Genomic DNA, 16,980 nt, shown 5'->3' with positions numbered 1-16,980 from the left:
AATGAAATGCAGTCCAAGTACATCCCTTGCATTTTATGTAAGTCTTGTTTTAAGGACATTTGTGGAATTCAGGGGGTGCAGAAGTGTGTGCTCAGGGGAAGATTTCACCCTTCCTAGACATCACAGAGATGCAGTTTCCTGCAGCAGGTTTGTATCACACTGTTACACCTTCTCCTCTCCAAGACCTGAAAAGGAAAGTACAGTCTGTGACAGAGTTTCACATGCCAAAGGGGAATCATACCCAATGCATCAGCTGTGATGACAGATACAAAATACTCCAGAGCAAAATTCCTACTCCTATAATTAGCCAGGGATAGAAAGGATATTCTGAATGGCCAAGATCAAACAAGAAAAAAACTAAAAATAAACAGAAAGGAGCCTGCACCTTTTGCTTATTCTGATTTGTTTGTTAAAGTCCGTTGTCTGTTGAGATGTAGCCAATTGATTATGTTCCTTATGGTTTATTTTTCTTTCTTACTACTGAAATTTGAATCCTGCTCAACCAGATACAGATATTTCTATAGCAGTGACTTGATAATAAAACTAATGAACTCTCTTACCAAGTTTATGGATCTATGAATATTTTTTTTAAAACCATAAGGTGATCATGATAGAAAAAAAAATCTGCTTCACCCTAATATACTTTCTTTTTTTAAAAGATAAGTTTAACAAAATTGGAAAATAAGAAAATTTGTTTCAGATGAGCTGAACAATTTTTTTATTATTTCACTTTCTGAAAAACTTTTTTTTTTCAAGAGCTCAAGTCAATTGCAAAATTAAAAATGCTCTTTAGAAATGAAAGTTGACAAGTTTGGTTTCTTTATTCCTTGAAAGTTATGGGGGGAAAAAAAAGTACTTTGACATTTTCAACATTCTTTCCCATGTTTTTTTGGCTAAAAACTATTCTCTAGATTTGAAATATCAGTTTCACAGAGAGTTTCATTCATTTAAAACTCTACATTCTGGCAAAACCAGTGCTCCCTAAACAAATACTTGCCCGGTTCCACTCAAATTACCCCTCTTGAGTTAGTTTGGCTGGCGTGGAAATGCCACACAGTGACATTTCCCTTCCATGACTGATGTTGCATACCTTCAGGTATGGCATTTCTTAGCATGATCCTTAGCACCACTGTAAACTGAGCTACAGATTTCTTTGGAGAAAAGAATTCATCTTGCCTGGGCACATGGAAGGAATTACAGGAACAGACTGAGGGCTTCACTTACATTTTAGCTTCGCGGGCGAGTCGAGCGGGGTTGAAAGTGCCACTGTGCTGGAGCTAAGAGGTTTTATGTGTGTGTGGGCAGAACTCAAACCAAGAGCAACACGGCTTGAGCCAGCAGGGCTCTGCAGACAAGCTCCAGGCTGTCTCAGGTACAGGGTTATCAGCACAGCTACAGCCCTGCATATTTATGGCAGCCTGCTAATGCCTCCATGTCCACACAGGCACTGTGTTTCCAAGTGCCTAATCCGGAGGTAGTGAATAAAAAAGAAAATAAAGAAAACAAAGGAAGCATTAATTCAACGTCGGTTGTGAGCTGTAGGTGTGTAAAATATTACTGATGGAGATTATATTGACTTTATGGCTCCCTCTCTGCCCTCAACGCTTTCTCCCTTTCTTGCCCCCAGCTCACCTGCAGGATTGGTTACTTGCTGAGTGAAAACTTCTTGAAAAGTGATTTTTCTCCAGTTTGATCAGGGTGATAGAAGAGATGTTGTTGAAAACATGATCTTTATTTATTTATTTAGAAGGAAAACCACTGGGATTTTTTATCTATTTCTTGAATTCTGATTCCTTTTTTTGTCGTACATAACTCCACTGCCTTTCTATTCTTCCAAGACCTGAAGTAGCACTGGGAACATATCCCACAGCTCTTTTATTCCAAACAAAATTTATGAGTGCCTGATTTAGCTTTAGAGAACAATTTTGGGGTGTATATGTATCCTAAAGGACAGTGATTCTGAGTAATGGGAAGCAAGTCGTCAGAGAAGCAGTCAGTCTCAAATTCTGAAGCCTGTTCTGGTTTACAGTTTTCACTTATACCATTTTTTAAAATAAGGAGTCTGATTTTCAACTCAATTAGACTTTTGGGAAAATGTTTGCCTTCCAAGGAAAATGTTAATACTCTGTCAAAGCCCTAAGCACTTCCAAACTGAAAATATATTAGCTGAACATGGAATTATGTCAACATTTTCATTACAAATGGAGCCGTGGTGTTTCACAGGGCTTCTCAACTGACTGCTGGAAGCTCTCACTCCTTTTCAGCAAAGTGTGGGATCGAACTTCATCTCCCATGACTGTTCCCTTTCCTTCTTCTCCACGGCACATGGAGATGTGTCATCAGAAGTCCTTGCTGTGACATGTCATGGGAGATTAATTCCCTGTTTTAAATGATGAATTCCCTATTTTGAGTGCCTGCTATGACTGTAGATTCTGTGAAACACAAATGCTTTGTGAAACATAAATATTGAAGGAATCACCTGGCTTTTTGTTGAATTCTGTTGGTGGTTTTGGTAAATCATCCCAGTTTTCTCAGCAGCTTTCTCAAAGATTTTTAATTAATCCCATCAGTGTAGACCTGTATGTATCTGCCAACCAACAATATGGAAATCCACCTTGTAAAGATTCAAGACACAGTTCCTTCTCCTTTCCTGAACTCCTTGTTACCTCTTAGTCTGGTCCTCAGTAAAACCCAAGTGCAGGACCTTCCAAGACCTGAAGTAGCACCAGGAACTGTAAGCCAGAACAGGCTTTAAAATTTGAGACTGACTGCTCCTCTGACTACTTGCTTCCCATTACTCAGAATCACTGTCCTTTAGGACACATATACGCCCCAAAATTGTTCTCTAAATCTAAGTCGGGCACTCATAAATTTCGTTTGGAATAAAAGAGCTGTGGGATATGTTCTTGGTGCAGCCTGTGGATGAAGAATGGCTCCCATTTTCTGGCTAACTACAAACAGGTAGTCTCCAGAGCCCAGTAGGGTTGAAGGTCTGTGGACTTATGCACACATCAGGAGATTAATCTTCCTGGGTATACAAATTGGGAGCAGCAGCCCTAGAGACTGGTGAGAGCCCTTGAGGGCTGTGTGCTCTTTCTACAATTACTCCATGTAATCAGATGCTCGCCTGGGCTATTCATAGTCATGTCATTGACAGTGCTGTCCTTTGACCTTAATAATCTACTGAATTACCCACTGAAGCCAGGCCAAAAAAGTGTGAGTTACATGATTTATGCTGGGTTCATTACAAAGGGGGGGGTCTCCCAATAAGCAGGAAGAGCAAGACTCTTCCTGAGCTTATTGCTTTGAGTGCAGTGAAGTTGCAGCAGGGACTTTGGCCCACGGCTTTTACTTCAACACTCAGTTCCAGAGGACAGGGAAAAGGTGTTTACATTTGCTTTTAATATATTTGTTTAACAGATAACTTTGGCCAGGGGAGCTCCTATCCCACAGTCAGTGCATGTGTCGGCTCAGAATTTCTGTTTTACAGAACAGCAGCAGGCTCTTAAGAGCTGTTTTATAGCTAGAATGGAAGCTTTAGGGGTAAAATACAGCTTTCATTATAAAGCTTCTTTTACAGCGCTTCATTATTTTATCATAGTCACAGCCTTTGTGCCACATTTTTTCATGTCTGATCTCTGTCCAAAGATGACATTTATGAAGAAAAAAGGAACAGTTAAGCAAAACCTAGTCAATCATCCTTTGTGTCTCTATGCCTAAAAGAGAAATTCTGTATATGCTCCAGCCCAAACTTCTTGAGATGTAAGTTACCTACCACTCCAAGGTCTTAGTTAAAACAAAATTTGTTTTGAGGACTGTACTTTGATCCCAGGAATTCTGTGTATCTGTAGAAATGCCCATGGGCACGTCAGGAGTTCTGTGCTGCAGAAGTTACTGCTTGCATACAGAATTTGGTGTATGCTTCCTTTTTTATTAGCCTTTCCAGGGCACAGAATGAGACTTATCTAGCCACGTAGTTGCCTGTGAGGTATGAACATTTGAAGTTGCAAGGACTTTACAAAGAGTAGTGGATCTTCTGAGAAAGCCAAGAGCTTGTGAAAGACTCTGTCTCTTACGCCAAGCAAAAACTTACTGTACAGCACTAAATGCAGTGAGAAGCCCCAGCAGCAGCAGCCCAGGTATGTGAGAGCCCAGCTCAGCTCAGACAGCAGCACCCAAATCTCTGCTAATTCTTATCAATCCCCCAACAGCCCTGCAAAGATAAGGATAGAAGACACCAGGCTGTCTGGACACATAGTGGTTAACACGGTGTCTTGGTTTGAAGAGACAGGTGCCTGCTGAAGAAGGCAGAAGCCTCTCTTGAAATTGAAAATGTAAACTTCCTCCCGCTAAATTATAATTTTGAAATTAAGGGGCTCTCAGGCAAATATATGGGAGCAGGAATAACAGTTCTTTATTAGGGAAGCTAAAAATACAAATGCAATATTACAAAAAAAGAAAACAAACCACTGCCAGGGTCAGAACAGGCCCTGTCACCCTGTGGGTCAGGGAGGTGGCAGCAGTCCCATCCCAGGGTGGCTCAGCCCTCCTGCAGTGCCAGCTGTGCTTCTGCTGGAGCAGGATCTGCACAAGGGGGGAGTTTTCCTCTGGAGCTCCAGGGCTGGGGGAGATGGGCCTGGGCTCCTCTGGGAATGCAGGGGGAAGAAAGCTGCTCCTCTGGGAATGCAGGGGGAAGGAAGCTGCTCCTCTGGGAATGCAGGGGAAGAAAGCTGCTCCTCTGGGAATGCAGGGGGCAGAGGCTGCTGTGCTGTTCCCAGGTCAGATTGGATCCAGGTAGGAATGCTTGGCTCCTCCCTGGGCAGAGCATCTCCCCATGGATGATGGAATTTTCTAAGCCATGCAGGGACACTCAGTGGCCATGAACAGCAGAGATCTCCTGCAGGGAGGATGAGTTATGGAAGAGATAAAGAAAAGTGCCCAATGAACAGAAAATAACTGCTCCATCTCTGACAGATGACAAATAGAATACCCTATCTGAACCTAAGACACATGGTTGCTGTGATTTTTTTCAGGTAGTATTTTTCAGATTTCCAATAATTTTCTTTTATCCCACAGGGGGTGGGGAAGGCTGGCACCAGCCGTGCCCTGGACTGTGGCTCTGGGATAGGTCGGATCAGCAAGCATGTCCTGCTGCCTGTTTTCAAGAGTGTGGAGCTGGTGGATATGATGGAGAATTTCCTGGCTGAGGTCCCAAACTACCTGCAGGGCAAGGAGGACAGAGTAGAGATGTATTACTGCAAAAGCCTTCAGGAATTCACACCAGCCCCACGAAGATACGATGTCATCTGGATTCAGTGGGTTTCAGGTTAGTTCTGCATGATCTTTCTAGCCTGACATCTCACAGAACAGTCTGCCTGTGCTCCAAGGAGGTTCTCAGATCTTTGAGACGACTTCCTAAAACATCATGAGAGACTTCTGAGAGTTCCCCCAGGCCACATGCACAGTGGGTATGAATCAAGTTGTTTTTTTCAGTTGGAGAAATGTGCCAGTTCCTGGAGAGCAGCCTGCATGCAAAGGTGCAGCTGAGGGTGAGGCCCCACTTACGAATTTTCTGGAGCAGGAGTGCTTTTTCTTAGGTGGAGAGAGATGCACAGGGCTGACCACACTTGTGAACAGTGGTTTCTGAATCTCCTGATTATCCAGGCTTTGAGGTATTTCAGGAAACAATCAGGAAAAAAGCCATAGTGAAAATCACCATATAGTGAAATCACCAATATCTGTAAAATCAGATCAGGTCTTATTACGAGCACTGATGTTTATCAGGCATAAGTTCCCTTAGCTATGTTCCACAGTAGCCCCTCCTATAAGAAACATCTGCTTCTTCTCCTGCAGCCGCCCCAGTAAATGCCCTGTAGCATTTAAAACAAACAGATAATGAGGGCTATGTACCTTACAAAAAAAAAAAAAAAAAAAAAAATCTGTGCAGTGGAATGAAGGTTTTCTCTTAATCTGTGAACCAAAGTGTCCAGGGTGCAGTTTCAGACACCAAAAGGAATTATTAATTAATTAATTATTAATTAAGGCATAAGAGGAGGTCTGAACAAATTGCTTTAGACCAGCATAATTTTCCTTTGTATTTTTGCTTTTCTTTAATAATGAGTCATTGCAGTAAATGTAGCTCCTGCCTCACCTTTTGAGCAAATCCAAGTCAAAATGAGGAGGATTGAGCTTAGACCTATCTAAGGCTGTGCTGGTCAGATATGTGGCTCCTAACTAAGGGAGCATATCATATTCTTAGCATAGACACACAGTTGAATCTTCTTTCTCCATCAATGTCAAGGAAATATGGAGTCATCTTAATCATTAATCAAACTACTACCCCTATCTTGAATTTGGCTGACATATGCCAACAAATTCATTTGATGGAGCAAGGGCAGGACTGTCTGCTAGAAAGCAGTACCTTGAAGATCTCATTTTCTTAGGAAACTACACTAAAAGCCAAGTAATGAGAAAAATAAGTTCAAAAATAGATGTTCAAAAGCTTCAATGAGTCTTGCCAATGAAATCTTAAGTTTTGTTTTATGCATGCATAAACATGTGAACCCCAGCAGTCATTTTGTAAAAAAAGTAAAAGGGCAAGCTTATATTTCATCTAGAAATTACCATTTTCCTTCAACTTAAAAGGTATTCAGCTTTAGGTTTTGGGGCTTTTTTATTTTAATTTTTGGTGTTTTTTTCTGAAGGTTTTTTTGTTAGGAGTGGTTAAAGAAACTTGACATGCTGTGTCAAAATGTGGTTTTGAAATGACAACTTCCATTTATAAAAGTTTAAGTCTTCCATCAAGAAAAAAAATAGTTTTACTAGAAAATACAGGTGATTATTTTTTCCAAGTTTTTCGTTCTGTTTCTGATCATCTGTCCTTGTTTATTCATGTTAGATATTTCACATGAGAATTCTCATTTTGGTCTTCTCTGAGCTCTACACCATTGTTCTCAACAGAACTCCTGATCTTTGAGAAGGAAGGATAAGAAACAGAATCTCGATAACATTGGAAAAAAGCACTATTTTATAATATATACATATCTGCAAAAATCCCACCGGGTGTGGAGTAACATGAGGAGTTTAATTGGGGTTGTGGAATTAGCATTGCATTCTTTGCTGGATCTTTGGTCCAGACCTCTTTTGATAGAAGGATACAGTACAGAGATTTTTAGCAGTAGAAGGCAGAGAGGACTGGGATTATCTAGTTTGACCTACTCTATATCCCAAGCTGTTCTTTTCATTCCTTCACCCCCGTGCTAAGCCAGTAGTTGGTGTTCAATTAAAACATATCTTGAAAGATTCAACCACACTTGGTTTGAGGACTTCAAGAGGTGGTAAACCCCACTTCTGTTGGTAGTTTCCAATGGGTAAGTGCTTACACTGTTAAACAGTTGTCACTTATTCCCTATATGAATTTGCTTGGCTCCAGCCTCCTGCCACTGATTCTTATTATAACTTAAACCACCAGATTAAAGAACCCTTCAGCACCTGCTATTTTCTCCACTCTCCTCAGTGGCTTCTGTCCACATCTGTTGCTGCTACCACTATGGATCCCAAATATTGATTGGAGTTTGTATTTGATCTCGTTTATTTGTCCAAGGTTTCCTAGTTAAATCTGGCAGGACTTGATTAATAATTTTCTGCAATAAACAGGCTATGGAGACTCAGATCAAGGCACCCTTCCAACATGTCTGAATGGTTAACTGATCTATTTTCCATCTGTCTTGGTTTGAAGAGACAGGTGTCTGTTAAGAAAGGCAGGAGCCTCCCCTGAAATGGAAAATGCAAACCCCCTCCCTCTGAATTATTATAATTTTGAAATTAAGGGGCTCTCAGGCCCTTGGGAGCAGGAATAACAGTTCTTTTTCAGGGAAGAAAATATAATAAAATAATAATAAAATAAACAATGCAGTAATACAAAACCCCACTGCCAGAGCCAGAACAAGCCCTGTCCCCTGTGTGTCAGGGAGGTGGCTCAGTCCCATCCCAGGGTGGCTCAGCCCTCCTCCAGTGCCAGCTGTGCTTCTGCTGGAGCAGGATCAAAAGGGGGGAGTTTTCCTCTGAAGCTCCAGGGCTGGGGGAGATGGGCCTGGGCTCCTCTGGGAATGCAGGGGGAAGAAAGCTGCTCCTCAGGGAATGCAGTGGGGAGAAAGCTGCTCCTCTGGGAATGCAGGGGGAAGGAAGCTGCTCCTCTGGGAATGCAGGGGGGAGAAAGCTGCTCCTCTGGGAATGCAGGGGGAAGGAAGCTGCTCCTCTGGGAATGCAGGGGGGAGAAAGCTGCTCCTCTGGGAATGCAGGGGGGAGAAAGCTGCTCCTCTGGGAATGCAGGGGGGAGAAAGCTGCTCCTCTGGGAATGCAGGGGGAAGAAAGCTGCTCCTCTGGGAATGCAGGGGGGAGAAAGCTGCTCCTCTGGGAATGCAGGGGGCAGAGGCTGCTGTGCTGTTCCCAGGTCAGATTGGATCCAGGTAGGAATGCTTGGCTCCTCCCTGGGCAGAGCATCTCCCCATGGGATGATGGAATTTTCTCAGCCATGCATGGACACTCACTGGCCCATGAACAGCAGAGATCTCCTGCAGGGAGGATGGGCTGTGGAAGAGATAAAGAAAACTGCCCAATTAACAGCTGATGACTCCCCCACATCTGACAGATAAGAATAGAATGCACACCCCCATTTCCAACCTAAGACACCATATTTTCACCTGTAGGATATCTGACAGACAAAGATCTCCTGGAGTTTCTCATCCGCTGCCAGGGTGGCTTGAAGGATAACGGTGTCATCATTCTGAAGGACAATGTGGCCAGGGAGGGCTGCACCCTGGACTGCCTGGACAGCAGCGTGATCCGAGACCTGAACATCCTGCACAGCCTCATCGAGATGAGCGGACTCACCATCCTGAGGGAGGAGAGGCAGGAGGGCTTCCCTGAGCAGTGTGTCCCTGTGTGGATGCTGGCCATGCAGAAGGACCCTGGCCACTCCTGACTGCCCAGTGAGACTGCAGGGACTGGGCTATGGATGAGCCAGGGGACTGGGAAGGAGAAAAGCACCTCCTGGCATCCTCCTACCCATGCACTGCTCCAGGGCAGCAGCTTCTAAGGGGTCAGGAGACAACCACAAAGCTTCTCTCAGGAATAGTCTGCTCCTAAATCCTATCTGCTCAATTGTTCTTGCCATATTTAAAAGCTTTCCAAACCTCCTTGTCAGATCTCTATTCCATTAAGGAGTCAATACTGTACAAAACTCATCCAATAGAAAATTATTAGGTCTGAAGTTTCTGTAGTAGTTAATAATTTTGGGGTGTTCTGTATGAGGTGTTAACAAGCCTGGTTTTTACTATGTCACTTAAGTCTTCTTGGAATTTAAGGAGGATCTGTCAGATCACTGAAGCAGGAAATTCATGTAACTTCTGGAAAACTTCACCCAAATTTTGTCCGTCCTCTCTACCTGTACTTTAAAATATTTAAACCAAGAATACAAGGGAAATGGGATCTTTTTGTTGGCATCAGCTATGCAGTTTTGGGGGTTTTGGGGGTTTTTGTTGTTGCTGCTGTTGGGGGTTATTTAGGGTTTTGGGGGGGTTTTGGGTTTTTGTGGGGGGGTTGTTTTTTAGGTTCTGTTTGTTTTTTTTTTTTTTTTTGTTTGTTTGTTTGTTTTTTTGCATTTCTGTCAATTTGGACAATAAAACAACCTGGTTAATTTTCCATTTTTAGGAGCTGCTTCCTCTTCCTGACATTTTTGCTGTAGAACAATAGTGGTGCCTATGGGATTTCACACTCAGAGGAAAACTTGGCTGACAAATAGCTGCATGTTTGCATTGAAATTTTGTGAAAAGCTTGCCCCACATATTGCATTCTGCTATTTCTTTTCCCCAAATGTTCACAGTGGAAACCACTTAAAAGCCTCTCTTTATTATTCATACCACTGTACATTTCTTTCTTTCCCACATTCAGAACAAGCCTGGCACCATATGCAGAGCTAATGGGATTTCACGGAACGTTAATAGTAAGGCTGTAAGAAGAACTAATACAGTATTGTATTAATTAACAACTGTGCTAAACTGCAGAGAGTGTTAGTGTAACCCCAAAGCTATGATTTATATTCAAAGAGCAGCTGTGTAAGCCTGGATTTGAAAATACTGACATGCAGCCCATCTCCTTAAGACTCACAGAAATCATACATTAAGCTGCTTGTCTTCTTTGCAGAGGCACAGAAAGTGCTGTGGGATGACAGAAGATTTTGCAAACAAATTTGGAATTTGGAATTCTGCTTCATTCTAAAGATGGGAGGGGGGAATTTTGAAATTTGTTATGAGGGAAAGCTATACAACCACAGTTTTCCAAACTGATTATTTTTTTTTTTATCCAGACAAAATTAAATGCTTCTTTTAAATGGAACTTTTAACATAATTTGCACTTAAAATGTTACTAAGGCTTGTTGAAAATTTTAGAAATTAATTATAGCATTAGAAATGTTCTGGCTGTCAGAATTTTTATCACATCTTGCTCCCCTGAAATGCAATCCTGGCAAAGCTTTTCAGACTCTGTAAAGAGTTGTACTATGACAAATCTCTCTGTGCTAGGGGAAAGGAGTTCTATAAAACATCCCTCACATGACAGAAGGCACAATTATCTGTATCAAATTTTGTCAGCTGTGTTAGATTAACTAAAAAGAAGCCTGGAGATAACAAAATAAGGGAGCCTCTCAGCTGGATTTTAGTACACATTGCTGTCCTTTGATAACAAATCTCCAATTTTGATTTTAATTGCATAACTCATCTTCTCTGGCAATATGTTTGCACATGTTGAGAATTACCAGTTTATGGCAGAAGGCTTTCTGCCATCAGTTCTTATCCAGGAACTCTTCTGTTAATGTTCCATGGCTAATTGTAGCATTAAGGAAAACCACACTGGTGATTTGGTGAATATTCTGGTGTTTCTTATAGCCTGGAAACCTATGGTTCCCACAACACAGAGGCTTCTGGAATGTTTTGACTAATTCTTCCATTTTGATCATCTGGTGTTGGATGGAAACTGAGTAAGTAACGTTTTTATCACAAAAGAGGCATCAGTCCTATAGCAAAAATAAGGAAATATTTACATATTTTCCTTTACATGGATTACAAATTAATCTGCCCTTCACCATTTTTTTCTTCCAGCCAGAGACATCTGCCATGGTGCAGAATACTTGGGCGCTGCTGGAGATTCTTGGTGTCTGTGCCAAGCAGGTCTGAGAGGTGTTGTCACTGCAGTGGTGAGAGAATAGCATTGTGGAAACGGGGAAATAAAGAATTTTAAACAAACCTAAAAAGCTGCTAAATCTTACAGGGCACAATACATCAGCTGGTCATGCACACACCAGAGTTGGTGCAGTTCAGTCATGAGAGACGTAGTTCCAAGGTGGATTGAGAAAACAAAGTGGTTCAGGATGAAAAATGGAATATAAATGGGTGGTGTGGTTACCAGTGAAATACATTTTTCAATGTAAAAATGTTCTTCCTGTGTTTTGTGTATTTTCCTATTAGAATTTCTAGAATGCATATACATAAATATATAATGAAAATTGTTTCCCTTAACTATGTGAGAAGAGAGAAAACTAAAATCTTAATTTAGTAGAAAAACATGTATTTCATGGTTTCCACATTCCTGAAAATTAATGTTTCATGGCTATGTTGCTTCCAGAGTAAAATAGCAAAGCTTTTCTGGTGACATAATGAATCTCAAGAGTAAAGAAACACAAGTCCTTCAGGAGCTTAAATGCATGAGAAGGCTGCAGACTGAAAAATATTTTGGTTTCCTCCCTTTCTGAGGCATATTTTAATTCCAGAACTCCCAGTCATCTAATACAGGCCACCCTTACATGTCCCTTAATTTGGGTAAGGGCCATTCTTGGCTTAGAAATTCAGGGCTGTCTGCATTTTACCAATAGTATATAATAATAATAAATAATTACAAATTTAAAACAGTACATTTTACTTAGAAATCATCTGTGTATTAGTTCTTCTTTGGTGTTCAAGGACTGGATAGTCAATTGAATGTCTCTGCCTCAACTTCCATGTTACTTAAACCAATCATTTAAAGAAGTCTTTAGCTCCTTGGGGGTTTGAATCCCATTTGTTTTGTACTCATCTAAGACTTGTTCCCGATCTCGATGTTACCAGAGATTTAATGCAAGATCAGGATCCTGTCTGAGACAAGGCTCACAGAACACTGAAGGTCCTTCAAGCTCAAATCCTCATTTACCACTGACAGGTGAATGGATAGGGAAATACCCAACTTGTCCTTCAAGCAGATCTTTTTCCCAGGCAAGCACACCAAGCAAAGGCGTAGCCAAAGCACAGTCAATTTCTGCCAAGCCACCACCGAAGTTCTGGTGTCATTTGGTGTCCCCATATGAGATCTAGCTTCTATTCTGTGGGACTGAAGGCCAAATATTACCTTTGTTGTATGAATGTGAGCCTCAAGTCCTGGTTGTAGCCTCCAAACACCACTGCAACTCCACAAAATGTAGAAAAACAACTTTTGCAGTATTCTGAGCATCAATCCTAGCCATGCAGATCCAGCAACCATCACAGCTCAAGCTGTTCATGTTCCAAAGACAATTCAGACATTGCAAGTGTCCTGTCCTTCCTAACTGGAAGAGAGAGCCATCGTTTTGGAACATGCAGCTGAATGGTTGTGCTGAAATGCTTTGTTTCAGAAGTACTGAAATGATATCAGGTGGTTTTAGCTTGACTTTCTTGTTTGGATGTTCATATAAGCTAGTTTGAACTGACAGGTGAGATGACAGTATAATACATTAAATGGTATTGAAATAGTTGAAGTGAAACATCAGTTTCCTACAGAACACACTAATAAAATCAGCACATTCCCTGTCCCTAAACTTAGTGAAAGAAGTCAGCAATTTCCAGAGGAAACTGGTTTCAAGAGGTACATCCCTGTCAGGAAGCCTTTCCCCAAGCTCTCTTTGTCCAGACCTATCCTATCCTCTCAGGCAGCTCAGCTCAGGCTGGTCTAGAAGCAGCCACTGGAGGCTCTTTGAGAGGCAAGAAGAGGCAGCTGACACCTGCAGAGCACCTTGACCAGCTCAGAGCAGCACTGGGCTGAAATCAGAGCCTCCCCCTCTCTCCAGTGGCTGTGCAGTGACTGTCCATCCTTGTTACAACCAGCTCAGAATCTTCATTGTGATGTCAAACAGGAGTGTGGTGTGTTCTGAGGAGCTGTGGCTGCCAAAAAGAAGGCAGGGTTTGGATAACCAAACATCCTCTGAAAATCAGTCATGGAACCAGCACACTGCATTCAAGGGACACTTCAGCACTGCCTAATGCCAGCTGGAAAAAGCTCTGCCAGTTAGTTCACCAAGAGCCTTGAGGACATTGGTGCCATTCCCTTGTTTTTTGCAGGCTCCCCAGGGTGTTTACAATGGCATATCAGAGAGTGGGCCTGTCCAGGGGAGCTTCACTCTCATATGTGATTAAAACCAGTTGTGCTGCATCCCATCCTTCTCTTCCTTTGATGCTTCTTCCAACTTGCCAAAGAAAATCCTGCCTCCACTTGCCAGAAATTATTTGTTTTATGTGGATATCACCACATCTCACTGAAGTAAAACAGATTATCTTTGATTTTGAGAGGAGGTATTTCTGTTTGTCTGACAGCAATAACAACACTCTGCATTTCAAGCATGCAGGTTAAATCCTGTCTTTTCCAAATGGCAAGTAGGCACCCCCAGACCACTGTACCAAACAAAGCTCACATTCCCATCACCATAAATAACAATATTTGCATGACACCATACACCCCTAGGCCATGAAGAACAAGGTTTAATGTGTTTGGGATAAGGAAACTGAGGCCCAGAAGGGTGACCTGGGCAGCATTACAGCTTCACCTAAGCAGTAGCTGTGAGTGAGTAGCACCTCTACAAACCAGGCCACCAGAGGAACTACAGAATGTTTAGCAGGCAGACATAAACTGATTTTGGCTGTGCTTGGAACAGATTGAAACAGCCCAGTTGTGGTTAGCCTGCTTAACCCAACCTGGAATGTTCTCCAAAGAGAGGACTCAGGCTGAACATTATGTTCAGGAATATCAACAGCTTCTGTTCCTTTCAAAGCCTTGAAACAGGAACCCAGTGTATGCCTGCAGCAAAAATAAAACCACAAAAGTGGTAAAAAGTCTCTCTTCCCTGTATCCCTCTTCAAAGAAATGTTGACTTTCCAAACATTTCAACCTGTTGTGGTGTCTTCAGGCTTCTGGGACTGGGGTTTTCAGAAGTATCTCCATTCAACCGTGCCTATTCACAGTGACTTGAACTGATTGTAGGTACATTGTGCCTGGTGTTCCTCTCTCCCTCATCAAGTCAAAAATCACAGATCTAGGTTCAGAATCTTTGTCTGGGTTATTCCCCTCTGTGTTAGCACACCCATGCTAACAGTTTCACCTTTGCACACACCTCTGTGTAGAATAAATACAGTTTGTGCTGGCCAAGGTGACCTGTGGTCCTGGCAATATGTGTGGCTTGCCAGCTTTTCATGAGGCATCTGCTGCAGTGGAACAGGGCCTGCTGTGTGATCTGGATCCCCAGCCACCCAATTAATTCCATGTTTGCCAAGGGAACTGTTCCTGGATCAGCAGGATGTCATCTGCTCAACCTGGCCCCATCCCAGGGTCCCATGGCAAATCCCCTGGGTGACATCTGACATGTCTGGCTTGTAAAACCCACTCAGATCTGTGCCAGCCTCTTTGAATTAATTCTGCTTGTGTTTTAAGCCTCTCAGTCATGTGAGAATTTTGTAATGTGGGACACAGCATCAGCTGAACTGACCTAGGCACCTTATGGCTGCCTTCTCCATGGCTGTACATGTCCACAGGGCACACCAGCTGCTTCTTACCTGATTTGGACATCTGAGAGAAACTCGTCTGGGGTAAAGGCAATGTCAAGACTTCCCACAATTGTCACTGGGGAGAGTTCAGCTCCTCCCAGAAAGCTGTTTCCTTCCTCTAATATTTATCCCAAGGTTATCCCATACACACAACTGTAGAAGAAGCCATGGGAACTGTCTTAGATCCAGTCAAGTAATTCTTTGGTGCCTGAAAGAGGTGGGTGAATTTCAGCCCCACTCTATGGAAATTCATGGACCCCGCATTCAAGTCTGTTCTTTCTCCCACAGATGCAAACTTGGATCTGCAGCCACAGCTGTAAAAATCTTAGAATTCTGAAAGTCTCTCCAGAGGTCTGAAGTAAAGGTTGCTGGAAATGGCTCCATCTTGGACCTTTTGGCATTTTCCTTTCAGAAGGTAGGGGCACAGAAACTCCTGAAAAGCCAGTGAAGTGCAAATCACAGTAAAATTTGGCTGGTATCTCCCTCAGATAGACATGATGAGTTTCCTGAGAGGTGCTTTTTGCACTCTGGATTGATTAGTTTACCAATGAATCAGGGCTGACCTTCTGTTGAGACTTATTAAATAACACTCTAGTTTTATTTATGGATCAGTGTGTGAGTGCACTGCTAAATAAACAAGTGACTTCTCCTAAAATTGGGGTACCATTGGCAAACTCTTAAAAATACGACCTGTAAAATAAACAGGCTCCAGGAGTTACCTCTTACTCCTGCCACTGCAGGAACTTCAAGGTAACAAGAAGTCAATAAACCCCCATCAACAAAATCCCCACTGGGATCCAGGCAACTGAGACTCTGAAGCAGCACTCATCAAGAGAAACTAAGTGATCCAGTAAAACATTAGAGTTCCCAGAGGAACCATATTTGCCTTGATTTGAGGCAGACCTGACTGCTCACCAAGGGCAAGGAGACTCCTGTTGGATGGTGTCTGTAGAGTCCCTCTGCTTCCTGACGTGCTCCCTGCCTGTGTTTCACCCCTAAATGTCTGCCTGCCAGGGCAATGAGAGCTTTCTCACCCTACACCACTTCACTGCCCAGGTAGGGTTCAGTCCTTGTTGCTCTGTTCTCCTCAGGGTCTGATAACACCTTATGTTTGTAACATGAAGCAATTCTGATTTCCACGGGCAGAGCAAGCCTGGCCTTGGCCCTAAGGCAGCAGAGATCAGGAGCTAATTCCTCTTCTTTTGGGCTTTTCAGCACTGGCAGCTTCATCCTGCTTCCCCCAACAGACTGCAATCTCTCAGACAGCAAGGAGAGAAACACCAGCTCACAGAAGACTGCATGGAGCACCAAGGAGATCCAAATCAGTCCTACAACAGCCAGAACAGGTGCATGTACCAGACAGAAAGGATTTAGGAACCATGGTGGATTTACTTTCCACCATTGCCTTCTCAGGTAGACAGATCCCTTTACAGTCAGGCTTCTATGGCCTTTAGCATTTCAGCATTAGAGCAGGTTATAATAATTAGGACCTTTTCCATCCCACTGTCAGGTAGGGAAAGACTAATTAGCTTCATTGCATGTATGGGAAGCCCAGAAAGCAGAGTACATTCTTCTTGTGTTAATTCAGCTGTTTAGTCCAATGGGTTATTACAGCTGCCTCAGTCAGGGGAGCAAGGCCAGCTCCTCTGCAAGGCTTTTCAGTGCTGTTGGATAAAACTGACATTGGGAATGTCCTGTCTTTCACTGCTGATCAGTGGTTTGGTCTTCAGCTGGGATCAAATGCAAGATGGGTTGAATGTCATCTTGAGGGAAGAGAGAGAAACAGGGAGAGAGAGAAGAGATCTGTATGAGTTAGGGCAGGTAACAAACCCAGCTCTCCTTAGTCACAGCCATGTGCTCATGCCACTGAGCCATCTTCTCTCTTATTTGTATAAATGAAAGGGATTTGGGGTTCCAATATGGTAAACAAGGATTTAACTACTTCCTCCATCCTCCCAAATAACTTTCCCTGAAATGAACATGGCAAACAGAGCCCCTGCTCTCAAAAAAACCTTTTTGTTTGGTGTTGTTTTTCTTCTGCTGGAAAACAAGCAACTCGCATTTCTGCTAAAAACAACCCAATAAATTAAAATGTTATTTTAAT

At 42.6% G+C, this 16,980-nt stretch overlaps 1 protein-coding gene and 1 long non-coding RNA gene across 2 annotated transcripts in view; both read left to right on the top strand.

Annotated features, from left to right (window-relative positions):
- Positions 1-9,704, top strand: part of NTMT2 (N-terminal Xaa-Pro-Lys N-methyltransferase 2) — a 33,642-nt gene extending 23,938 nt beyond the window's left edge. The window contains exons 4-5 of the mRNA XM_021545853.3: positions 5,077-5,326; positions 8,709-9,704. Coding sequence (XP_021401528.1) covers positions 5,077-5,326; positions 8,709-8,983 — 525 coding nt within the window. The 3' untranslated portion in view covers positions 8,984-9,704. The remainder of the gene's footprint in view (positions 1-5,076; positions 5,327-8,708) is intronic.
- Positions 9,705-10,903: 1,199 nt separating this feature from the next.
- On the top strand, positions 10,904-15,211 carry LOC144246729 (uncharacterized). The gene is made up of 3 exons (XR_013340397.1): positions 10,904-11,035; positions 11,157-11,225; positions 15,165-15,211. It is a non-coding gene; the product is annotated as an uncharacterized LOC144246729 (long non-coding RNA).
- The last annotated feature ends 1,769 nt before the right edge of the window (positions 15,212-16,980 follow it).

This window comes from Lonchura striata, chromosome 9 (assembly GCF_046129695.1).
Source record: "Lonchura striata isolate bLonStr1 chromosome 9, bLonStr1.mat, whole genome shotgun sequence".
Lineage (NCBI taxonomy): Eukaryota > Metazoa > Chordata > Aves > Passeriformes > Estrildidae > Lonchura > Lonchura striata.
The sequence above is the reverse complement of the archived record's forward strand: the minus strand, read 5'-3'. Positions and strand labels throughout refer to the sequence as shown.